Source organism: Xiphophorus couchianus, chromosome 7 (assembly GCF_001444195.1).
Source record: "Xiphophorus couchianus chromosome 7, X_couchianus-1.0, whole genome shotgun sequence".
In the NCBI taxonomy this organism is placed as follows: domain Eukaryota; kingdom Metazoa; phylum Chordata; class Actinopteri; order Cyprinodontiformes; family Poeciliidae; genus Xiphophorus; species Xiphophorus couchianus.
In genome coordinates, this window is record NC_040234.1 from 6,120,397 (window position 1) to 6,146,091 (window position 25,695).

The following is a 25,695-nucleotide window of genomic DNA, read 5'->3' on the forward strand; positions in this document are numbered from 1 at the left end:
TGGCAACAAATATGTAAAAAAACATTTTCTTTTCTAAAAGTTGCATACTATAGCTTGAAGGATTCCATTTTAATTGTTTCCAATGTGATATTAGAAGATAAAGTCTGTAAATTAGATTTTTTTTTCTTACTTATTTCTGTCTGTTGGTGATCATTTCCTTTTGAGGAAGTAAAGCTTATTTGACAAAGTCTCATATAACCTAACCTAATGCACACAACTCAAAAATCAAGTTGAAATCTAACCCGACGTTTAAAGTTTCCCATCAACCACTGCTGACTTTTGACGAGTGAACCTTTACGGGAGCTGTACTTGTCGCGCTATAAGCAGGAGACGAGCGTCCCAGAGGAGTACGGGATACCGGCCAACACCTTGGACCCGTCTATCAGCTGGAAGGACATCCACTGGCTGCAGTCTATCACCCGCCTCCCCATCATCATCAAGGGCATCCTGACCAAGGAAGACGCCGAGGTGGCCGTGGAGCACGGCGTCCAGGGTATCATCGTGTCCAACCACGGGGGGAGGCAGCTGGACGGCGGCCCGGCGTCGGTACATGCTAAACACGTTTCTCATAACTTCACCTTAAAAAAGGAATTTGTCGTAAACAGAGTCACACAATGTGATTGTGCAGTCACTGCAATTAGTTCTTGCTGTTGTAAAGCGTTTAAAGAACTGAGTTGCTTAAAAAGAAGAGTGAGCAGCTTCAGTTGTTTTATAGAATTATATTATTTTATAATAAAATGAGAAAACCTACTGAAAATGGATGGCTTGTAACACTGTTTTGACAGAACTAAAAAAACTACTTTTTGTATTATTATATATATTTTTACATTCTTTTGAAGATCCCACTTAAAAAGCTTAAGATCTTCTAAAACCATTTTATTCAATAAGTTTATGGATGTCCCAAAATCCGGATTAGATTTTTTTTTTTTTGTCTTCAGTACTGATCCAAACTTAAACTCCTGGTCTGATAATATATTGAAATTATTTGCATCAGTGCTGTTTATAGTCTTGATAACTTGACAGGTTTATAGAATGGTAAAATAAAACAGTACACTCGTATGTTTTCATTTGTACATGATCGCATACCAACGACTTCAGTTTGTAATGTTTTTTTTCTTTACTTTAATGGATATATTGTCCTAATTAAAGTGTCTGCAGGCAGGCCTTAAAGGGGCCGTATCATGTCAAATCAACCTTTTTTTTTTTTAGCTTTACATCATGCTGTAATGTTATTCCATCATCAAAACATACCCCACTCAGCTCCTTCAGACTAGCCAGCAGCAATTAGCAAACATCTGGTGCAACTGCGGCTCTACTGAGCTCATTACAGGAGCTACTTCTCAGAGCAACGCTGGTAAAATGTTTTTGAGGGTTTCTTAAAGAGACAGACGCCCAATTCCAAGGCGTTGCATTACAAAGTCAAATTTCTTGTAAGTCATATTTGATATATATTGCATTTTTATAAAGGAGTTACTTGATTCTGCTACAAAATAACGCTATATCTCTGGAAAATACATAATACTGCCCCTTTAATATGATGCTCAAAGATGGGACTAGCCTGACCAGGCATTTATTTTATAACACATGCATTTGACATTTCCTTCCAAGCATTTGAAAGATTCATCTGCAGTCTTTAATGAAGTCAAACTTTGCTCCTACTTATGTTTTTTATTTTGTAGAGGGGGAAAAAAAACTAGGCTAATGTTAGCATGTTTGCTTTGTTTTTATAGGACTTGTTGATTTAGCTTTCAACCTCCAGTAAGTTCCAGTGAATTATGTACCAACAACATCTCACAGAAAACCTACATTTCATATATGTAACACTTTGCCTGAATCAACATAAACTTTATTGTCTCCCTCGTGATCAACTATTATTGGCACACAGAGCAGATGTCACATGACATAGAGAGGACAAGGAGCTTCAGCAGCCACTTCGGACTCTTTTGCAGTGAATTTCATTCTCAAAAGGAAAAACACTTGATTCATTACATCACTAAGTAATATGTGTTGTCAATGATACAGTTTTGGAAGCAATGCACATAGAAACATGTCGATGCCTGACGTGACGAGAAAGGCCTCACACTGAAATGGTTGAACCGTAAAGAACAGCAGATCAGTGAGTGGAGCGTTGGGTAATATCTGTCCGGACGTTTCTTCCCCGTTGTTTGCAAACAGATCGACGCTCTGGCAGAGATCGTGGAGACGGTGGCAGGCAGAATTGAAGTTTACGTCGATGGAGGAATCAGGACAGGAAGCGACGTCCTCAAAGCGCTGGCCTTGGGGGCCAAGTGTGTGTTCATCGGCCGACCAGCCGTGTGGGGCCTGGCATACAAGGTACAACAGCCGTGGGAGGCTGAATGTGTGTGACTGGTTATTTAGAAATCTGTGTTAGGGTGAACCGGTGATCCGTGACGTTTGAATGCAGCAGGGGTTCTTTCTCTTTTTTTCATGTCTTTTGTTTAGCCCAAAAGATGAAAAATGTTTGTTCTTGGCAGTCCTCAAGGGCCACAGTCCTGCAGTTTTTAAATGTGCCCCAGGTACAAAACACTGGAATGAAATGGTTTAATGACCTCCTCCTTATGTAGATCAGTTTTCCAGAGCCTTAATAACCTAATTATTCTATTCAGGTGTGGTGCAGCAGAGGACCATCTAAAAGTTGCAGGACAGCGGCCCTCCAGGACTGGAGTTTGACACCTGTGGTTTAGATAATTTAACTGTAATCTGAAGTTTTATCCCCCAGTGAGACCGAGTATTAGGGTATTACAACTTTATTCTTGTAATATTTCAACTTTAGTGTCATGACTTTATTCTCATAACACTATGACTTCTGTCTGGAAGTATTGTGACTTTATTCTGGAATTTTACGACCCCTTTTCTCATATTATTTTGACTTTATTCTCATACAACATTGTTTTCATAATACTGCGCATGATGTTACGACTTTATTGTTGTAATATCATTTCTTCAAAATATGACATTTTGCTCGCAATCTTGATTTGATTCTCAAAATATTCTGACATTTTTCTAGCAGTCTTGACTTTATCCTCATAACATTACAACTGTGTTCTTGTAATATTATGGGTTTATAACTTTATACTTGTATTATTTCAACTTTGCCTTTATTCTCCTAATATTACCACTTTATCCTCATATTGTTACGACTTTATTCTTGTATTAATTCAACTTTATTTTCATACGACTTTATTCTTGTTATATTATGATCCTATTCTCATATTATTTTGACTTTATTCTCCCTTGACATTATTCTCGTAGTACTATGACTTTCATCTGGTAATTTCATTTATTTATTTTTTTTCTTAGTCTGGCTCTAGCACTCCGCCGTAGCCAGGTTACAGTGGTAGAGAGGCAGTAATTATATCTTGTGTGATTTATCAGGGGGAGGAAGGAGTGAGGGAAGTTCTCCAGATCCTGAATGACGAGTTCCGTCTCTCCATGGCTCTATCAGGTCGGTCTGATGCTCGAGGTTCAGCGGCCCAAACAGAAACTGCTGAAATAACAACATTCACGGTGTCCTTTCTTTCCGTCACAAATGACCTGACGCAGGTTGCAGAAACGTAGCCGAAATCAACAGGAGCCTCGTTCAGTTTTCCAAACTTTGACGACGACGACGACGGCGCCGCTTTAGCAGGATTCTGGCCTGCATCAAAGCTTAAGCCCGAGATGTAACGACGAACACGCCGAGGACGGGTTTACGTCAGAACCCGCTGGCGCCAGGAAATCACGGTTCACGGAAGCCTATGCCTGGAACTCGACTTGTAATCACCCCCATTGTTCGAGTGACAGAATGTTGTGAGAAAGTGGAGTGTTGCTGGAAGACTGAGCGATCGATTAATGAAAGTGTTTTTGGCTTTGGTGGCGGAAAGGATGTGGGCGCTTATCATAAAATCGAACACATTTCTCCTGGTTAAACTGTGCAATGTTTGTGAGAAATGCTGCCAGTGCTTGTGGTTGAATAAATATCTGCTGAGATGAACACATTGGGTCCCTTTTGTTATATAATTTTTCTGATTTCTTTTTTGTTTTAAGACACATATACAGTTTCATTTAGGCCTGTCACGATAACAAATTTCGCTGGACGATAAATTGCCCCAGACGTTATCGCGATAAACGATAATATTGTTGTTTTGGTACCATTTTCAAGCAATATAATGGCAGAGTAATACAAGGACACATTCTCAAATGTCAATAAACATAAATTTAAACACTGGAACTGGAAGACATGTTAAATATCCTAAATAAATAAATATAACAACAGAAACAACAAATAAAATGAACTATAAAGTCACCGTAAACAAAATTGTTCTTCAAAAAGTTGAGACCAGAGCATCAAAGACTTTTGCCTTTCAGTTTTTGGTAGAAAGTGAAAATAGAGAAATGATGGCGCTTGTTTTAATTTATCATGTGATTAATTGGTTTATATCTTAGCTCAATAGATGTGTATTTACATAACACACTTCAAGACATGCCTGGGTAAATGTTTGCATTTCTTAGCCGTCAGCTAGCTTCTGGCACACATTTGGCTCGATGTTTGACCTCATGAATCCGTAGAGCTTATTGAAATCGTTTGCTTTTCTAGTCGGGTTGAGCATGCGGCTTTTCGAAGGCCGTTCCAGAAGCTCGGCATTAGTCAGTCTTTCCTAAACTGGTTTTGATGTGTTGGAGCTCCCCGTCCAGGTTTCAGCTTGCAACCTCTGAGTTGAGATGATGTAAAAGAATATGGAGGCAGTCTTTCTTCATTGCGGATTCCCTCCATCTTGTGGAACACCACCGGTAGGTACGTCTGGCAGAGAATCGGTCTCAATGCATGGCGCCAACTACTACCGCCAATTGTGTCTTCCTTGGTTTGAAATCCTCACATTGGCTCCAAACATGTTATTCTGGCCAAACCGTATCGGTTGTCTGACCGTAATGCTTTTCTCCAGGTTGATATTTAGGTTGCCTGTGTGGGTAGCTGGTTTTGTCAAGTCTGATGGGTAAATCTTGAACCCTCTCGGTTCATATTAGGGTAAAGCTGATCGATTGAAAATTGGTCTTTCTCTGAGTAGATAGATTCTTAACAGGTAAATAATGTCAAAAACATTCAAACTGGTGTTGTATTTGATGACATAGACTATTGTTAAGGAATTCATCATCTGTGTGTCAATCAATCAAGCTTATTTGTATGGCACATTTCAGAAACACGGCAAAGTGCTTTACATCATAAAAATACAAAAATGAAAAGTCAAAAGAACATCATACAGTCGCCGAATTAAGAAACCAGTTACGTAAATCAAAATCGTCAATACACAAAACGTTCCAGTGATTATGGACCAAAAGCAACTCTAACCAGGTGGGGCTTTAGTCAGTGTTTCAGCAGTGTTGCAGTTCTCTGGAAGTTTATTCCAGATTTGTGGTTCATAGAAGCTGAATGCTGCTTCTCCATGTTTGGGTCTGGCTGGGTTTTGGTTAACATCCAAAGACATTGTGCAGATGCTATTCAATTTGAAGTTTTACAGCCACCAGAGCTGAATTTGGAGTGTTTAGTGTATAGGTTTTGTAGTTTTAACATTTAACTGGGGGTAATTTATCGACCACCACTCTATCCTGGGTCATTACTTAAACAGAATTTAGGAAAATTGTTAGATTGGCTTGAGGAACAGATTGGCTGGCACAGTTGCATTTTGATGGCCAAAAGAAAAAATTGTGGTATAAGGTGCAACTAGCTAAAAGTAATATTTAACAAATATTGTGTCTATGATTTAGCAACATATGGGTTAGAGAAAATCCACAGTAAGGTCAAACTCATCTTCACAATTCTTATGTTTGAAATTCATTGGTGTTTTTTTTGCAGTATTGTCAATGCACTCTGAAAAATGTTTAATTCAAATAGGTCTTTGTAGGCCCAAAGTTAACATAACATTCATGTTCATGACCAGTAGACGCTCCGGTTTTCATCAGTCGTCTGAACAAATTAAATCTTTCAAAACAAACAGAATCCTCAAATGTTTCTGCAACCAAATCAACCTACAATGGGGGCTCAAGATCAAGCTAAGACACCTGCACATGTGTAGACATGAGAGGAAATAAAAGGCCACAGCGGTGCTGAACGGAGGCGTCGTCGTCCACCGTTTTGGAGAGCTATCACCGGTTAAAAGTCAATTGGTTGTGTCAACGCAGCCTTAAAAACCTTGAAAAGTCAAAAGACCTCGCACAAAAGAAACAGTGACAGTATCTCAAAATGTGACATAACTGGGTGGAGAGCAGCGAGATGCGGAAAGAGACCGAGAAGGAGAAGTGGTACAGGAAGTGACTGAGGTCTCGGTTGAGTTAAGAAACGGTGAGGCTTGCTCAGATGCTGCGACTCTTCCACCAGCTGGAGCGGCGCAGCAGACATTTTCTGCTCCATCTTCTTCTCTGAGTTGCTCTGCGTTAGATGGACAATCTGGAGGGGGGCCTCGGATCCAGTCTGCTGAGGAAGCTTTCCTCCAGGTAGGCTACGTACACCGACAAGTTTTTCATTTCTCTGTCAAACATGCACTGGAAGTTGAATCATACCCAAGTTAGCTTAAAAAAAAAAAAAAGTCAACGTCTTTGATTAGTTGCCCTTCAACAATGGCCTCAGTCTCCGTCATTAACTCCTAACCTATACCAGTCGGTTTGAATGTTGGTTTTGTTTCTGCTGGAAGCCATTTAAGTTCTAATAATGGTGGGCAAAAAAAAAAAAAAAATGGGCACAAAAAAAAAAAAAAAAGCCAATTTGGAAAGATGTTTCAAATTCATTTCTCAGCATGGGGTGCAGACGTAGCAACTGAAAACAATTCCCATTTAAAAGGATTTAAAGATTTTGTTTACGGAATTCTTTTCCTCCACAAATTTACTCTGGTACACATTGTCCAAACAACAGTACATGCAGAACCACTTTAGTAATTATTATTGTGAGGGAGGAAAGATGTTTCGCCAGAACAGTGTGCTCATTTTCTTTCACATCAATCAAACGGTTTTATATGCTTAAATGTGTGCTGGTAACTATGTAAAACCTGGTATAAAAAGTAGAATACAATTGAAAAAACACTCCCCCGCCCCAAAACTAAACAAACTAAACTAAAAAATACCAAAAACAAATCAAAGAAGCCGAAGGATAAAATGAAATGGCTAAAAGGCGACAGAAGCACACTTAAAATTTCAAACGGACATGTCTGCAGATGGTGCCGGGCGGACCCGATGTGGAATCAAGTGTGAAGATAATTAAGTAGCAGAGTAACATGGTTGAATTAAAAAATTACAACCCACGTAGGTTGGAGTTAATTCGACCGACTTGCAAACAAGGTTTCGCTTTTGTAGGCCGTTTCAAAAAGTTAACATCTGGTAACATCTCTTTCTACCAGATTGTTCTTTCTTTTTTTGGGACGGGGATGTAGGTTACAGTCTGCTGATTCGTCTCATTTTCTTCTTCTCCTCCTCGTAGGAAGTCTCACCAGCGCAACAACAGCCCTCAGCCTCCAGGGGACAACGAGCAGGGGTATGAAAACGTCTGGACTTGTCCTTTCGCAACATGTCCGCTCCGTTTCGTGACATTAGACAATGGGGTCGTGACCTAACCCGCAACTCTCAGACCTTTTTGTTTCTTTAATGTTATCAGCTTCAAGCGTGCGACATCAAAAAAACAACACACTGCACACATTTGCAGGGGAAATATAACTGGCACAGCGCTTGACGGGGTAAAAAAAGTCAGACAGGAAGTGATCGAACCAGGCAGGAAGTGATTGAACTAGAGGTCGTAAACAGGAGAAACCTCTTACTTTCCTGTTCGGAGGCCTCTAGTTCACAGCAGCTGGCAGCCTTCGACAAAACAACCCCCATCTGCTGCGAATTGAGCTTTTCTTTTCCCCCCGCATGATAAAATGGCTGTTTGTTTTCAGAGTGCAAGAAGAGCCAACCACACTTTGTCCGGTTCCCCGTTCACCACTCCCACCGACTGAGCCTTTTTTTTTATGTCGTCCCAATTTGTTTCTTTTTTAAGTCACGACGGATAATTTCTCAGATATTTTCTCTACTAGATGTGGAAATCCTTCCAAGGAGCCGTGAATCAATCTTTTGTTCACTAATTCATTTGATTTAGGCAGATTTAATGGTTCGGGTGGTAAGAGTGCGGTGGTTATGTATTCCACGTCTAGAGATGAGAAATGTATAAAAAAAATGATAAAGTCGAAGAGCACTGACCAAACTATGGCAACACAAATAACATACATTTTATACAGGATAAAAAAAAAAAAAGAAACCAGTGTCACCATAATGCTTTATATTAGCGAGCAGGGATTCCACGAAACGTAGCCGCAGTGAATGGAAGCAGCCGAAAGTCACATCTCTCTTTGTTCAAGCAGTTTTTAACCACACTATGGTAATGTCGTGACTAAAACATAATTTCAGAGTCGCACCACTCGAACATATTTTAGTCCATCTCTAGTTAATTTCTTTCAAAACACAGTAGTTGATTTCAAAAAGTCATCTTGAGGGTGAATGGATAAAAAGAAAAGAAAAAGAAGACATCAAATTCGTAATGCGCAATCTGTTGCTCATTTGGCTTTGACACCGAGGAAAAAATAAGTCACTCCTGTGGCTAATTAAGTTGAATTAACATGCAAGAGGAACACTTGAAGAGACTGGTTAGCAGTTTAACTTAACCCTGTAATTATCTTGACAACACCGGTGTCCTCAGTGGACCCATCGACTTTACATGTAAGGGGTTAGTGACAAGATCTGAAAAAGGCAGCGTATGTTTTATACTGACGGTGAATCCCTCAGATGTGAAAAACAACACAAGAAAAAAAAACACCATAGAAAATTGTATGATTGCAACTCAGCCCTCTCAGGCCAGCTGTTGTCCCCGTTGCACGAACCTGGTCGTGTTTCTACCGCCTCTGGTTCCGCTTGACCCAGCCGTCGAGATTCCAGATCGTTTCGTAATCCCCCGGGGCCAGAAAAACAGAACACAAAACAAAAGAAAAATAAGGCTTTGGAACAGATACTGTTTTTTTGGCGTGTGAGTAAAAAGAGCCGCCGCCTTCGCCCAATTACTTCCACAAATTTTATCCCCTAACACTTCCTGCATGTCAGGATCCATGGGGAAAAGCATCTGTGGCTATATATGAATGTTATTTTAAAAAATTATTCTTTTTTTCTTTATTATGACAAATGACAGTTGGAATCAGTTACATTACATTAATCCTCCATATATGCCAACAGCTATGTTGCTTATGTATAACACGATGGGTTTTTTGAAGATTACTCAAATTGAAGTTTTAAGTTGATTTATTTTTCTTTCTTTTTTTTGTTGTTGTTTTACTTTTGCGTACATTAGCCAAAATGTAAAAAAATATATATACCAAAAAGAAGAAAAAACATAAGATAAAACTAGTAGAGAAATAGATAAACAATATTTATATTTCCGTCAAAATGAAGAAGACAAAAGTGTGGACCAAAAATAAAAGTGTAGATGGAAGCACAAGCTTATTATACCGTCACTTTTTATTCATGAAGCACAATTGAAAACAGAAACAAAGCAGAAGAATATTTTCTGTGTATTTTCTAAAACGTAACACGGAAATCCAGCTGAGTCAGAAAATCAAAAAGCAAACTTATAAAAGAAAACAGTAAAACCTTATAGTATTTGTTTAGCAAATGATTTCTAGACTTAAAAAAAAAAAACTAAGATTGAAAATTTCAGTTTTAACGCCTCTCAGCAATTATTCCACACATTAATCTCTCTCACTGAAATACAATTTAATATTTCTAATATTTTGACCAGCTTTTTAAAATAATAATAATAATCCTTCTCTCTTCTTTGAAAAACAACGTGAAGGCTGATTAGGATTTGCGTGTCATGAAATGTGCTGCATTTATCTTTAACAACGGCACCAAACATATCCAGTAATAACAAAAGCAGATATTGTTGAACCACTTTTGCTTAGTATGAACATGCTAAATGTAGAGCTAGCTTTGAGGGTTAACAGGTAAACCGTTGCCAAAAGTGATTTTGGCTAAAAACAATTCACTTCTGGCAAAAATTATTTGTCAAAATTTACCTCATTGGGAAAATAAAAGTGTAATGATTTACCAGAGGAGGTATTCATTTGGGAGAATTGTTGAAAGCACTGAAACTCCATCGTGACTTCTTATTTCTGCAGTTAATCATTTCTTATTATTCCTGATTGACAGGAACTAAATTTTGATTCATTGGCAATTTCTTTTTTTTTATGTACTTGTACAATGATCTGGTTTTGCAACGTTATTTTTTTTTCCTCTTTCTTTTGTCTTGTTTTTTTTTCTCTTTTCATTCCGCCATAAAAAAGAGGAAGCACCTTTCGCCATTGTAGTCTCTAGTTCCTCATTTTTAGATCGCACCATGTATGGACAGCAAATCAGATGGAGGAGCTTTGCTAGTCCCACTGAGGAGAAGTAGCGTCCATTAATCCAATGTGTAAGAATAAAAAAGCCAAAGTTAGATTGTGGCTTTTAACGATGGATCAAGTGAGAGTTAAGGAAGTGGCATTTAAGGAAGTGAAACATTCGATTTCCAAAATACCCAAAGGCTGTTTTTTTGTTGTTTTCTGGTTGTTGTTGTTGCTTTTACTACTAATATTCTAAATTTGAAGGGTTTTTGCATATCCAAAAGATTGGGCTGTATGTTCACCCCTGCAGGGCGAGCGGTGATGACAGCAGCGCCGGCAGGCTTAGCCGCAGACTGTCCCGTCTGGGCAGCAGACACCAGTCCAGGGAACCTCCAAGACCTCCGGTTCAGCCGGAAAGGCCTCCTCCTCCACCTGTCCAGCAAGGTGTGTGCTCTCCACCGCATTCGGCCACCGCATGGTCCAGCTAATGTGCATCTTTAAAGAAAAACAAAACCAAGACATTTTTCGACTAAATTCGACTATTGTCACTGAGTGGCAATATTACAGCTTCCTCTTGACCCGAGCTGTGTTTGTGGTTACAGATGACAGGATTCCACCACCAGCCCTCGCCCCGCCTCCAGCTTCGCCTCCAGCACCAGCTCCTTTCCTGCTTCCAATGGATCGGCCGCCCAAGCGGCCCGACAAATCCACCAAACCCAAGCTCCCGCCTCGGCCGCTCTCCAAGGTGTTCAGTAGTTACGAACACGGATCGAATGTGTTGCAGGTACGCTCTTCCAACTGCACGAGTTGTCCACGGCACCTTGGGGTCGAAGTAACTGCATTGTATGCTGTCATTAATACAATGAAAGAAACTGACAATAATGTTGGTTATTTATGAGAAAAACATGCTGTTTGGATTTATTGTTCCCTCCAAAGGGCTTCGATTCTTTCCGAGGAGATGAGACTCTGTGTGACGTCGTCCTGGTTCCTGGAGACAGCGCAGAAACGTTCCCGGTTCACAGAGTCATCATGGCTTCATGCAGTGATTATTTTAAAGCAATGTTCACAGGTTTGTTCGACTTTCTATGATATTTGGCAACAGGCGATTTAAGAAAATTATTTATGTAGGAAAATGTTTGTTTTATCACTCCACTGTGTTTGTGTAACTTGAAGACAATGACTTAAAACCTAACCCAGCACACGGAGTCGCTTACCTATCCTACTCTGGTAATGAAGATGGTTAAAAAAAGGCAATAATAATGTAGGTGTGAGTTGCCGAGCATCCAGCTATCCATCAGTTGTGTTCCACTTACCTGGCCTGGTAGAAACCAGCTCCTTGTTCTACAATTTGCTTTCTACTGTGGGTCTGGAAGCTCGACTAATGAGAAACGACTGCTTGCTGGAGGCGGAGACTCTGTGAAAGCTTTAAATGACTGGATTGACGTTTGCCCCAGACGTATGTAATGCACCAGTTTGACGACCGTCCTCCACTGCAAAGAGAGAAGCGGTGAGCCGAACTAGATGGCTGTTAATGTTAAGTCAATATTTGGTTGTGAGGGTAACAAGTCCAGGAGGGACACCCTGACATCCCTCTCACTAGTAAATTCTGGGTCTCCTTCCATTTTAAAGTGACTGGAAAACCTCCAAAAGTTTCCCAGACCTGGACAAAGCAGTCCATCATTTTCTAGTGTAGAACCTCAGCCTTGGACTTGGAGCTAACTCCCATCCTATTAACTTTACATCTGTGTGCAACCTTCTGCAGTTTAGACGGAAAAAATAGCCTCAAAAAACAGAACTACGTCATCTGTAAAAATGCTAAATTAAACCCCTTGAGACCTTGTCATCACGTCATTAGCAGGACCTTTAAAAAGATGCATCTGTTGCAAAGTTCTCAGTAAAAATAGCTGGAAACCTTTTTGATTACTGAAGCTAAGTTGACAGCCCAATGTCATTGTTCTGCTAAAACAGACACACTCTTGATGAAACGGCACAGAAATGATCCGTCACGATGCTACTTTCATCTTTGATTACCACGAAAAAGGAAACTGTGCTGACCTTTTTCACTCGCCCTCCTTTACACCGCGGCTTCTAACAAACCCTGTGCTGTAATCCTCGTCCGACGTGCCTGATGCGTCTCGCTGATTTTGCCCAGCTCAAGACAAATCTCCTCAAGCGATGCAAATTCATGCGTTCACCTTGCGTCTGTCCCTCTGTGCTTCGTTCGCTCTGTTCAGGAGGCATGAGGGAACAGCAGATGAGAGAGATCAAGCTGCATGGGGTCACCAAGGCGGGCTTAAAGAACATCATAGAGTTCATTTACACATCCAAAGTCATCCTCGACATGGGCAACCTCCAGGACACGCTGGAGGCTGCAAACTTCTTGCAGGTCATGCCTGTTCTGAGCTTCTGCAACGAGCTACTGAGCAGCGAGGTGAGAAGCTTCTTGACTTTTTTTTTTATTACATGTTGAACAGTGCTGGTGTGTCATCCAGGCCTCTTCCTCAAAGGCCTCTCAGGTCCTCCTAGGCAACACAACAATAAATGCGTTTCCATGACAAATTTGCACAAATCTTTGTCAATATTCTGCTAATGTAAAAATAAAAAACAACACACGATTTCCGATGAATGCAAAAATCCCGTTAATTAAGAAATGTAATAAAAATCACATGTTAATAAGCTTTCGTCATCTTTCAGCCATCAGAGGAGACATCTGTCTTATTCAGGCGTTGGAAAGACAAGCCTCTTCTATATTTGCGAGCCGCTACGTAGGCAGCATTTTGGGGAGACTGTAATCTGCAATTTTTACACGAGAGCTATGGATTCAACACACTGGAATGATACACAACTTTTTATGAACTGTGCGATGTTGAGAGCTCTGGTGGAACTAGCTGCACATTGTCGGAAAAAAAACCCCTAAAGAAACCTTCGTCCTCCTACTACTTCCTGTCTTCTTCTTCGTGGTTTTCACCAGTAGTAACATCCAGCTGTTGGTCATGTGACCGTGTGAAGCAAAAAAATTGATTTCATTGCAGTTTTGCCAAATAGATCTATTTTGATATGGCTGAAAAACTACCTATTCCTAGAAGCAAAATATATATATATATCATAAAACTTTCAAAATTGGCATGTTTCCATTAAGAGAATTTATTTTCAGAATTCAAATTTGGGCAATTTTATGGTTAATGGAAACACGGCTACGGTTTAGATAAAGCCAAACTAATTTGGTTGATATTTCCATTTATCTTTTGGTACAGATTACAATCGATAACTGTGTGGAAGTGGAGCGGATTGCCACAGATCTGCTCCTTGAGGATGTTCTGGTGAATATTGGTAAGTTAAGACACGCAGCCATTGTAGCACTTAACATTTGTGCAGTGTACAACAAGAAAGCCCCCCATACATTGTTTGGTTCCTAGTTTATGATTGGTCTTATCAAACCTAGGCAAGTTTGTGGGGCAGAACCTGACCGCGCTGGTGGACTCCGGCCGCTACTTGCAGCTCTCCGAGACCAGCATCGCCAACGCTCTGGCCAGCAACTCGCTGGGCGGCTTCTCAGAGCTGGAGCTCTACCACATCGCCAAGGGGTGGCTGGAGCACGACCCTCCCTCGCGTCGCTCCTCCGTCCACGCCCTGATGCGCCACATTCGCTTCCCGCTAATGAGCCCCGGTGAACTCATTCAGATCTCTCAGGACGAGGAGGAGGAGGAGGGCGACTCCATGATGCGCTCTGACACCGCCTGCGTGAACCTGCTGCTGGAGGCCAGCAACTACCAGATGATGCCTTACATGCAGCCGGCGCTGCAAACCGAGAGGACGCAGATTCGATCGGACGCCACACACATCCTGGCGCTGGGTGGCGTGATGCGGCAACAGCTGGTGGTGAGCCGGGAGCTGAGGCTCTATGACGAGAACACCGGCCATTGGAGGGCTCTGAAGCCCATGGAGGTGCCTCGGTATCAACACGGCGTGGCTCTTCTGGGAGGTTTTCTCTTTATTGTTGGAGGTGAGGGCATCAAGCAGTCAATTCAGACCTTAATGCTCCTTAAGATGAAGTCATAGTCAGTATTATACTTGAAAGAAAGGGCACTGAGACTAAGCTAAGCTAATTGTTGAGGTAGAAGGAACTTGATAGGATTTTCAGGATCAAATAAATGAACCGAAACTTTAAAGGTTCCCACAAGCTTCATCTGAAGTCCAACCGTTGAAGCGCAGTCATGTGGTTACGGTATTCACACACACCTTTCATACATCGGCGCAGACCACCTGGGGGACACACCACTCCCGCTTCAGTGTATGTCACGCCTCCACCTTCAGGGTTAGGGTACCTAGTTTAGCTTTTACCAAAGGGTCACGGAGCTAGCGCCACACTTTTCTGTAGTCAGCCTCCTACGTAAACAACAATGTTACAATTTCCATGCAGGAGTTACTAGCAATTTACCCGTCTTGTTATTATAGTTATTTTGTGAAAAATTGTACCAATGTACATAATTCCTAGCCTGGTAAAAACCAACCCTTTGTTCTACGTTTGGCTTTGTCCGGAGGGCCTGGGCTCTCTGCTGTTGATAAATAATTGCTTCCAGAAGGTGTGGACTCTGTTGAAATTTGAAACTTTACCCAATCACTAACGTTTGCCCAATTAATTACCCAACGTTGACCCAGTCTCCTCATTCGGCAGCTGTTAACTTCTGGATAGTTGAAGCGTATTAGCTAAAGATAAATGTCAACATTTGTGTCTGAGCGCATTTCTGTATAAAACACAGCAACAGACTTCAGACCAATCAGGCAACACTTTGCACAGAATTCTGTCAACACAGTCCCATCCAGGCCTGGTGTCGAGTTCGGCAGGCAGATGCCTCTGTGCGAACAAAATAATGCAATTTTCGTCACACGTCTACATCAATGAGAACTGATTTGGGCACTTTGGACAAAGTACGTCTGAGCCTCTACGCTCAGTTTTGAAGCTTAACACCAATTCTCGTTGAATTCCTAGGTCAGAGCACATACGACACAAAGGGCAAGACTGCCATAGACAGCGCCTACCGCTACGACCCGCGCTTCGACAAATGGCTTCAAATTGCCTCTCTCAACGAGAAAAGGACCTTTTTCCACCTCAGCGCTCTGAAGGGGAAGCTGTTTGCTGTGGGAGGAAGGAACGCCTCGGGGGAAATCGGTAGGCCCCTACGCTCAAAATTGTGAGAAATTTCTCGGAAGGAGCGTCCTTGTTGTTAGCATTCAACATCTTCTCTCTCTCTTGTCATTTTGACCAGACACCGTGGAGTGCTACAACCTGAAGAAAAACGAGTGGACGTTTGTGACCAACATGGTGGAGCCTCATTATGGGCATGCTGGAACTGTTCACGGGGGCCTCATGTACATCTCAGGTGAGAGAACAACGCACAAAGACAGACAGGGGTATCTTTACAGTACTTAAAAGTATGTGTACAGATTTATTTGGCTGCATTTTTGCCTTCTAAAGGATTTCCAACAAATTTGCAGGAAGTAGCTTACATGCGATAAACTGGAGGATCCGGACTTAGCAGTAGAGCATACAACTCCCTCTAAAAGTATTGGAACAAGAAGGTGAATTTTCCAGTTTCTGTCATACACTGAAGACATTTGGGTTTCAGCTTTTATTTCCTGGCATCTACAGTATGTGAAGATGTGCTAAGCAACTCAGTAGATAGCGCCTTTTGTTTGAACCCAACCATTTTTCAGATGATCACCAGCAGCTACAAATGCTCGTGCTTGGTTTTTCTTCTCGAAGCCTCAGCGTCACATATTCGACACCAGATTTCTAAAAAAAAAAGGGCAAAATTGACGAGCGAATTAGCTTGTGCAACCATCTAACCGCATTCCCTCACAGGGCCTTTTTCACAAATGTTAAACCACACAATGCATCTACTTTCTGTCTGACTGCTGTTCACACGGTCGATCGCCGCAAGAAAGCAAAGCGTGTTTGTTTTTTTTGGTTCGTTCACAAATTAATTTAGATAGCTATCTAGATAGCAGGTGTTTCTTGTTAAGCAGGCCTTGCCTTTGAGGTCGATTGTTCAAAACATTAAACATCCTTCTTGTTAAAGTGGGTTAACCAACATGAAGACCGGAGAGCTCTTCATGGGAGAAAACCAAGCCAGTTAGAAGCTGAGAAAAGTAGGAAAACCAATCAGAGCCCTTGGACAAACATTGGGCATAGCAGGCGCAACGATTTGTAATGTCTTGTATCCAGGAGAATTTCTCTCTATGTTTTGCTTGTCTGGGAAAAACTGAAACTTTTCCTGGCAGTTAATATATATATATATATATATTAAGTACAATTATGGACTTTCACCCACACATGAGGACAATAATTTAGTAGCAGCTTATGGCAACTGAACATTTGTGTTGCTAACCGCTAACAGTGATTTTCATAATGTTCCACCGAATCCACTTGTGATTTCATATGTACAAAAATGCATGATGTTGACCTCTTTGTCAACTTTTATTTTTACCGTCCATCGTTACTGGCCTCGTTATTAGGCCAGCAGATTCTGGGCAGGCTATTTTTGTATCTGACAATTACATCAACGTTTTAGTCACTTCGGTTCTCCAAACCCAGATGACTCAAAGCAAGTTTGAGGAAAAGCTCCCTGGTTTTCTTGGATCTGTGAAAACGAGTGTAGATGTTTGGTTTTGCGAACGCTAACAGTTGAACAGCTAGAGCCAATCAGCGTTCCTCACCTGTTTTGATAAGGATACGTCCTGAACGGTTTTGAAATAATAAGAGTGCTTCAGATTTAAACGCAGCTCCTGGCGGCGCTGTAGCTCAGGGTTAATGCTGCCTGTTAAAATAAGTGACTGAAAGCAGAGCAAAGTCACATTACTGAACCCACAAAATAACACTTCTACAAATGATCTCTGTGAAAAAATGACTCATTAGGAGAGAGAAAGCCACATAAGTTGGGTTTTATCTGTTCTTGAAGCGTATCCCAAAGGTCAACCTCTTTTTATTTCTTGTCTACTTCTCCACCTCAACAAGGTGCATTTGAGTTTAGTTTTTTTTTTTTTAATGTATTCCCAGTACTTAGAAAAGAGCTGATGAAAGCGTTTAATTACAATTCTCTGCACTGATATAATTTCCCAAAAACTCTCCATTCCACGGTTTTTTCGGAGTTATGGGAAACTAGCTCTGGTGGTCAGAACAAACCAACACGGACTATTTATCAGCGGGAGATTTGCAAAACTGACGAGCGAATTAGCTTGTGCAACCATCTAACCGAATTCCCTCACAGGGCCTTTTTCACAAATGCTAAACCACACAATGCATCTACTTTCCATCTGACTGCTGTTCACACGGTCGATTGCCGCAAGAAAGCAAAGCGTGTTTGTTTTTTTTGGTTTGTTCACAAATTAATTTCAGTCTTTCGGCACTGCAGCCGCTTTAAATTTCACTCTCTGGTGTCGAATATGTGACGCTGAGACTTCGAGAAGAAAAACCAAGCACGAGCATTTGTAGCTGCTGGTGAACTTTACAACTTAGAGCTTCGAGGAAACTCTACACAAGTATTACATCGTCCTGTTTTTTGGTATTTTCTGATAAGAGTCAAGTGAAGGTGTCTTTTGGTTTTTTTTCGTCAGGTTTTGTTAGCTTGTAGACGGCACTCTCTTAGCTGACCTACTTGAAAGCCTTTTCCTGTTTCTAGCGGCGTTCTCATAGGCCGCTCTCAACCTGATCTGGGTTTCTTAGCAACCTTTGGACAGGAAAGCCACTTCTCGCAATGAGAGTACAGTGCAACCTATCAGTTTCACATGTAGGACGGAGAACCAGGAAGCCCACAGGCCTGTGGTTAGGGTGGGCCTCCGAAACTCAGCACTTATTTCACTTCTCTCTTTTCTGTAGACCTACCTGTATGTGTAAAGCGTACAATGTGGAAAGTACCAGGCAAGCTCTGAACAGGGGTATTACTTATTTTTTCACCATTTTTTTGGATTGAAGTTAAAAGAAATTAATCAAACTGTTATCACCTTCTGTAATAGTGCAACCACAAATGTCAATGTATTTTTGGGGGGAGGAATTTAAAGGGGACCTATTATGCGAAATTAACTTTTTGCATGTTTTTATACTTCCATTTGGGTCTCAACTGCTATTGTAGCAATAATTTATTTATTTTTTGGTGTCTGGAAAATGAGTGGTTTCAAAAACCTCATGATTGTTGAGTCACGATTGAGGGGCACTGTGCCGTTGCCTAGCAACCCCAACTGAGTCAATCCATCTCCTAGCAACCCACCCGGTTTTACCGCTGTACGCACTGTAGAAAAGGCTGCCGGAGAAGACAAGTGATTTTTTTGTTGCTGCATTCTTGTTGGTTGTGCAGAAGGCTCCACTTCTTCTTTTCAAAGATAAACGGTTATATAATTGAGCATCTGTTTGTAGCCATTTTCACGTACAGTTGTTAACGTTGAGTTGGGTGGGAGTGGGCGTGGCCATCAGCAGCTTATAAAGTGACAAGAGGCCCTAAAATTTCTCATTCTGAAAGGAGCTCAAAGTAGGCAGAACTGACTAAAATCTTCTGGTCTAAGAATGATTTTGTGGAAAAAAATATATAACGAACAGGTTTTTTTTCAGCCTATAGGCCTGTCCTAACGCGTTCAAGGAAGCATAATAGGTCTCCTTTAATGCAACTGATAAACACCGATCGATGTGAAAACTTTTTGGGCTTTTTTACAAGTTTTACAGTTTCTCTACAAGTTAAAAAATCTGAGATGCTTCACAACACTTTTATATTCAGCACCCTGATACTTCATAGAACCAGTTTATGCTGCAACTCTTTTGGCTCTGTGTCTGCAAACTAGAAACACATTTGGAGGCTTAATTATTTTGACCCAATATGTTTTGCAGGATTGCTCACTGTTGTATAAAATCAGTAATCGTGCCTTTGAATGGACTTTGGTGTGGTTTCTTCCTGTACTTGTTGATGTACTTTCTTTCCATCTTCACATAAACTCTGATAAGACTCCTAAAGAAAAGCATCCCCACAGCATCAGGCTTCCACCACCGTGTGTCGGAGCGGATGCGGCGTGTTCGACAAGTGTTAGTTTTCATCCGTGCAACATTTTTCATTTTGGCCTAAAATTTCAATGTTGGCCTCATAAAACCAGAACGCCCTGTTCCACAAGTTCTCTGTTTCCCTTTCATGGTTTGTGGCAAAGTGGCCTTCTTTTGTCTTTGTGTCAACAATGGCTTTTTTTCAAGCGGATTATCTCACCATAACTGTGGACCTTGGCGAGGCTATTGCACCTCCCCGCAGCAAACACACTTATTTTGACTAGCTTATCACAGTGTTAACATATAAGAAGCTTTCAAAAAGCTCCTTACACACTTCAGACGTACTACAACTGCACTGATACTGAAAATAGAAAGAACATAACTTTTGTATTATTGAGCTTTTCTGCTACCGTGCTGGAAACAACCTATTTTCGAGTCCCTGACTGACCAGTCGACGATTAAGACGGCAGAAATCTCCCGTCTAGCAGTTAGCCAGAGTCTCTAATCTAAATTTGAGGTCGTGTTTGAGTAATGCGAATAATAATAGTAATGCGAAAACACATCCTCGAAAGTCGATAAACGTTAAATTCTGAAGAAGATTCAAACACCGGAACTGGGAGACATTTTAACTGTCCAGAATAAATAAACCAAACAACAGAAACGACAAACAAAATGAATTATTGGAGTCTTTGTAAACAAAAAGAGGATAGCCGAGATCAAAGCACCAGAATAAAGAGCCATTTTTGGTAGAACGAGAGAAAATAGAGCATAACGATAAACTGTTAAATAAATAACTAATCATTTGGTGCTTTCCAGACACCAGATAGCGGGCCGCCGTATCGCTTCTGTTTGGACTGTGAAGGCGCAGTGACTGAGCTCCGCCGGCATTTCCTCGGATTGCTTCTCCTAAACTGTCATCTACTGCACTACGACATGACAATGAACAGATTAGCAATTAGATACAAGATAAACAAATCATTTGCCCAATTTCTTATTTTTTTAGTAATATGAGAGCCAAAAAAAACAAAACAAATCACATTGACTAATTTGACTATTAAAAATTTTTATTTTGATAGCATTAGCATACATACTGTTTCTGCATTTTTGAATCTTTGCAAAGACTGCTCTAAGCTGCTTTTTATATTAACAGCATGTTATATTTTATTTTAATTTTATCTTGTCTACAATTGCTACTCAGTGGTGGTTGTTGTGTGTCTTGTTTCTATGCTGCTGTAACTGCGAAATAATTTCCCTGCTGGGATGAATAAAGTAATTCTATTCTGTTCTATTACCGCAATAAAGTTTAATTTCTATGTTCGGTTGTGTTGGAGTTAGTTTCTTTGAAGAGAAAGCTCAGATTTTTTTACTGTCAGGTTTGCTTACGGCAGACGGCGCTAACAAATGATTAGCGCAAGCTGTAACCCCGCACAAATATTTTCAACTTCATTACAAACACACATTTTGGCACAATGTCAAAAGCGGTAACAATGGCGTCTACTCTTCAGGGAATTATTAGCCCAATTGATGCTGAAGGCTGATTTCAGCTCCTGCATAATCCTGTTTTTTTTTTTTTTGCTGTTTTGTAAGCAAATATTGTGGATGTAAAGTTTTCATCATCTGACACAGTAAATACATTGTCACTGTCTGATCCGTCCCTGAACCTGGTGCACTTTTAATCCAAACTAACTGGGGATGCACCCATCTACTTTTTTCACTTCCGATATCGATACCGATATCTGAGGTTTAGCATCGGCCAATGCCGATACAGAAAAACATGCTATGTTAACTAAAAATGTTTTAAAAAAAAAAAGCAGGTATAAATTTACTAAATTACAAATTTATTTGATAACTCTGCACCAGTACAGCAAATTTAAATACACTAATAGCGTCAAAAGCTTGATCAAATATGGAAAAACTTTAATTTGTTCAGTCTTTGCAATTAGGAGCCAATGTAAAATAAATAATAAAGACACTGGCAAACACAACAGGCTGACTGCTTTCGTCAAAAAATAAACAAACCGTCTTTGAAATGGTTCAGAAATTATAGTAATTATTAAATTATAGCATTTTGAATATAATGTAAAATAAGTAATAAAGCATGAAGCCCCTCAGAGCACAAAGAGTAGACATAGACTGATTAGATCTCCCCTTGTGAATTGGGCACATATACCTGAGCTGGAATTGCTTTCAATATCGGGATCGATACAGATATCAATATCAGATCAATATCAGAGGAAAGTCTTTCCTCTGCCTACATCTCCCAGAATGCTGTACGCTTCTGGGTCGGAGATCAGTGAAATGATTGAACATCAGACGTATCAGCTATTGATATTGATCATGTTTATCACAATAACTGTTGTTATTTATTTATTGCTCAGCCTTATTCTTACTTAAAATATTTTCTGCCATAAAGTGCTACAGCAAAAATAAATACCGCACCTCACTTGGCAGGAAAGTCATTCATCCAGCTTCCTGCCGTGTTTTTGAGATAAATTTTTTTAAAGTTGATGGGAAATTTGGAAATATCATTTGACAATCGTGTGTTGTTGTAAGATTAAAACCTGAACACCAACTATAAAGTCTTAAAATGCTAATATTTTAAAAAGACTTCAAAAAAATATGCAATGCTCAGCCTGGTGGGACACAAGTTAAGCCTGGTGGCCCGCCAGGCTTATAATACTCTGGGGGGAAAACTGATTTCTTAGTTTACAACATTCCACTGGAAAAAAACATATTTTCATTTTGAGTATTTAGAACCTTTGGTAGGCTTTTGGCTACTTTTGCAGTGGTCATATGAATCTTATTCTTTTCGGTCTCGCAGGTGGCATCACCCGTGACACCTTCCAGAAGGAGCTGTGGTGCTACGACCCGGTCTCCGACTCGTGGAGCCGCCGGGCCGACATGATGGAGCTCCGCGGCCTGCACTGCATGTGCACGGTGGGGGACCGGCTCTACGTAATGGGTGGCAACCACTTCCGGGGCAGCAGCGACTACGACGACGTTCTGGGCTGCGAGTACTACAGCCCGGACATGGACCAGTGGACGGTGGTGGCGCCGATGCCCCGCGGCCAGAGCGACGTCGGCGTCACGGTCTTCAACGGCCAGATCTACGTGGTCGGGGGTTACTCCTGGAACAGCAGGTGCATGGTGGACATCGTCCAGCGCTACGACCCGGAGCAGGACGCGTGGGACCGAGTGTTCAACGTGCTGGAGCCCCTGGGAGGGATCCGGGCCTGCACGATGACCGTCCACGTGCCGGAGGGGTCGGTGGACGAGGCCGAGATACAAGATTGCCCGTTACCCACGGCTAAGAGCTGCTAGCCACATACATCAGGCTGCTTTTGGGGGGTTTCCAGCTTACGCCGCAGCAGTAAGAACCCAAAACAGGAAGCAGTGTGGGTTGTAACACGAAGGTTTCATGTGCAAGCAAAGCCATCGAGTGCAGCTTGACACACATGTCGTATTTCAGTTATTTTCTGTCCTTTCCACAAGCTGTTAGCCACGTAGCATCTGCTTGTGCTCTCTCTAAAGACTCTGAATAGAAACATGGAGCTGCTTCGCCAGACACTCTCGACCTCTGCTTCGCAGGTGAACCTTCAGTCAAACCGATTCATCTATTTCCCGGCACAAAACCGTCAGATTAAAGATTAATAAATCGAGGGAGAGCAGTCTTTGTGGAACGCGGCTCTGTTTCTCTCTTCAAGCCGAGCTCGAAGGACTGTACGGAACTGCCAGACTTAAAATAGAGACGACTGTGTATGAGTGCGTGTGCTTAAGTGCTGAAAAAAAAAAAAAAGCCACAGAGAGCTTCGCTTGTGTTTTTTTGTGAGTGGAAGTTTTGTAGCTCAGTCATGAGACATCAGTCCCTGCCATGGCTACAAAGACCACACATCGTTATCATGTCGTAGCGTTGGAACTTCCTGTCCCCTCATTAATTAGGCCTGTGTGCAAAATCCCTGCTTTCACACTTTGGACCTGTTGAACCGCCAGCTTTTGGCAAACAATGTTCAGCTAAGAATGTGAGAAAATCCTGACTTGCCGTTGCTTGATGTGAACATGAGGAGAAGCGAACAAAGGGCTCAGCGGTCCTGCTGCATTAATCCCAGTAGATTACGCTCGGAGAGGGAGTCTTTCTATCTACTATCAAAGGCGACGAGTTGAACTTAGCGACGTGTGACGACACGAGATCGTCCTTATCTAAAACCATGCTAACACACACACAAACACGCCGACCCTCCTGGCTGTCTGACGACTCAAACTACCCTTGAATCTTTGTCCTTCACTTCCAGATGAGACAGCAGACAGCTGTGATTGTGGCTGCTATGCCAAGGCCTTCGAGCTGCAGTGTTGAAATCCAGACTTTCTACCTTGGAGCCGGAAATCCAAAAAAGAAAATGAAAAAAAAAAAAGGGGTTGATTGCCATGGCAGAAGAAATGGCCAAGGCTAATTTTAATGGAGAGAGAGAGAAAGGAAGGCATGAAAGAGTGAAAGTGCAGAAAGAAAGAATGAAAGAGGGAAGAAAGAATGGATGACATTAAAACAGAAAGGAAAGAAAGAATGGAAGAGGACAGAAAGAATAGAAATAAAGAGGGAAGGAAAAAAACAAACGAAAGAATGAAAGAAAGCTAAAATATGATCAATTTGAAAGAGCAGTTTATTTCTGTGTCATGAAAAGTATGAAAAAATACAGGAATCAAAATGTTTCTTATTTCTAATCAAATAAATGAAAACTGTAAAGCAGGAAAACAAATGCTTCATTGACTAGACCGCGCCGTAAAACGTGACGTCATGCTCTTCACCTTTTCTACTTCCATTCATTTGGCCTCATAAACAGCCACATCTCAACAAACTATATCCCTGAAATGAAAGTGAATTTATCTCAACGATTCATTACAAACAGGTAGTCACATTAGAAAGTGTTCCCATGAGACTCTCTTGCCAAACTGAAAGGACTTTTTCAAACTAACAAACTTTGCCATAAACCAATATTTATGTAATATAAATGGGGTTTTTTTATGAATTTGGTGAGATATTCTAACCTTAAATGTACATAGCAGAAATAAAGGCTGGAAAACATCCGTCTGTGTGTAAATGATCTATGTAATGTGTTACAGTTGGTGATTTAAGCTGCGGAAATGAAGTTTTCAATAATTTATTGAATATGATTATGTTTGTATATCATGGCTTAAAGCTGAAAAGATTAAAAATTCAGTTTGTATATTACATAAGACAAATATTTTTTTAGAAAATCAGATCCTGTTATGGAGTTGGGCACGTTATCCAAGTGTTTTAATGGAAAGTTAAGTAGAAGGAAGACATGGTAAAAAAAAAAAGGTTGCCAAAACTGAAAGGATGACCAAAAGCCTTCAGAAAATTAGAAAGCACAACTCATCCAAAAAACAAATGGGGGAGAGGAGAAGCACAACTGTGGCTGGAGTCGGTTCTTAAAGCGCCACAAAACACAGACTTATCTAAAGTATGTTTTGCATTTTATTTGTACGTCAGCAATCCAAAATCTGAAAAAGAAGAAGATTCACTATTAAGATGCTAATTTTATTTTCCTTTTTAGGGTTTCCCCCAGTTTTTCATAAGCCTGGCGGGCCACCAGGCTTTACATGTGCCCCCACTAGTCTAAGCATTGCTTATTTAGGTCTTTTTAAAATGCTTTTGTAACCCACATAAAGTGGGTATGCCACTTTAAGAGAAGAGGTTAAGGAAGCTGGGTGGTCTGCCTGGCCAATGAGAAGTTTAGTTTCCAGAGCGTCTGGACCAATCAGGGTGCAGGCTGCCGTTGTGGATCCCGCCCTTCTCCCCCGGGTCTGCAGTACCGTTGGTTTTGCTCTAGAGATCCGACGCGGTGAGACTGCTGAGCGGGGCAGCGCCAGAGTATGTATCCCAACAGTTAAAAGTATTTTTTACGTGCTGTATTAACTGTATTGTGGATAAACTCTTTTGTAAATAGATTTTATGTTGATTGTCCAGCTTTTGTGCTGGAAATTATTTATTAAATGAATACAAACTGAACTTCAGTTTTTTACTGTTAGAGCCGTTAGGAATCGTTGGCTCTTTCTGGCAGTTATTTCAGCTTGTTCTTCGTAGATAAAAGGTAAAATTTAGGCTTTAACATAATTTTATTTTATTAAGTTTATATTATTTAGATCAAATATGCCTTGTTACATCGTTTAGTGCCCCACGCATCCGGATTGAGACCCACTCACTATACGGTTGTCTGAAGTGTGTCGCACTGAGATCGGTGAGCATATTCGGAGCCTTTTATTTGTGTT

General features: G+C 41.0%; 2 protein-coding genes across 4 annotated transcripts in view; both read left to right on the forward strand.

The window, feature by feature from the left end:
* The window catches only part of hao2 (hydroxyacid oxidase 2 (long chain)), a 12,127-nt gene extending 8,131 nt beyond the window's left edge, over positions 1–3,996 (forward strand). For 2 of the 3 annotated variants that reach the window (XM_028021896.1, XM_028021898.1), the window contains exons 5-8: positions 325–546; positions 2,176–2,334; positions 3,397–3,466; positions 3,565–3,996. In XM_028021896.1, the coding sequence (XP_027877697.1) occupies positions 325–546; positions 2,176–2,334; positions 3,397–3,466; positions 3,565–3,620 (507 nt within the window). In that variant the 3' untranslated portion in view covers positions 3,621–3,996. The remainder of the gene's footprint in view (positions 1–324; positions 547–2,175; positions 2,335–3,396; positions 3,467–3,564) is intronic. The other variant, XM_028021897.1, reaches the window with a different exon arrangement.
* A 2,152-nt stretch (positions 3,997–6,148) lies between these two features.
* Positions 6,149–24,490, forward strand: LOC114148636 (kelch-like protein 9). The gene is made up of 11 exons (XM_028024044.1): positions 6,149–6,489; positions 7,466–7,519; positions 10,699–10,832; positions 10,991–11,172; positions 11,325–11,457; positions 12,623–12,819; positions 13,643–13,718; positions 13,831–14,391; positions 15,379–15,558; positions 15,656–15,769; positions 22,232–24,490. Exons 1-11 carry the CDS (start codon positions 6,434–6,436, stop codon positions 22,729–22,731), a joined length of 2,187 nt encoding a protein of 728 aa, XP_027879845.1. The 5' UTR covers positions 6,149–6,433; the 3' UTR covers positions 22,732–24,490.
* Positions 24,491–25,695: the final 1,205 nt, after the last annotated feature.

What these genes read in the sequence shown, in the direction of transcription:
- LOC114148636 (XM_028024044.1), top strand. Translation starts at nt 6,434, where the DNA reads ATGGACAATCTGGAGGGGGGCCTCGGATCCAGTCTGCTGAGGAAGCTT. An exon ending in CTGAGGAAGCTTTCCTCCAG is followed by an intron (nt 6,490 to 7,465) that starts GTAGGCTACGTA and finishes TCCTCCTCGTAG; the next exon opens with GAAGTCTCACCAGCGCAACA. An exon ending in TCCTCCACCTGTCCAGCAAG is followed by an intron (nt 10,833 to 10,990) that starts GTGTGTGCTCTC and finishes TTGTGGTTACAG; the next exon opens with ATGACAGGATTCCACCACCA.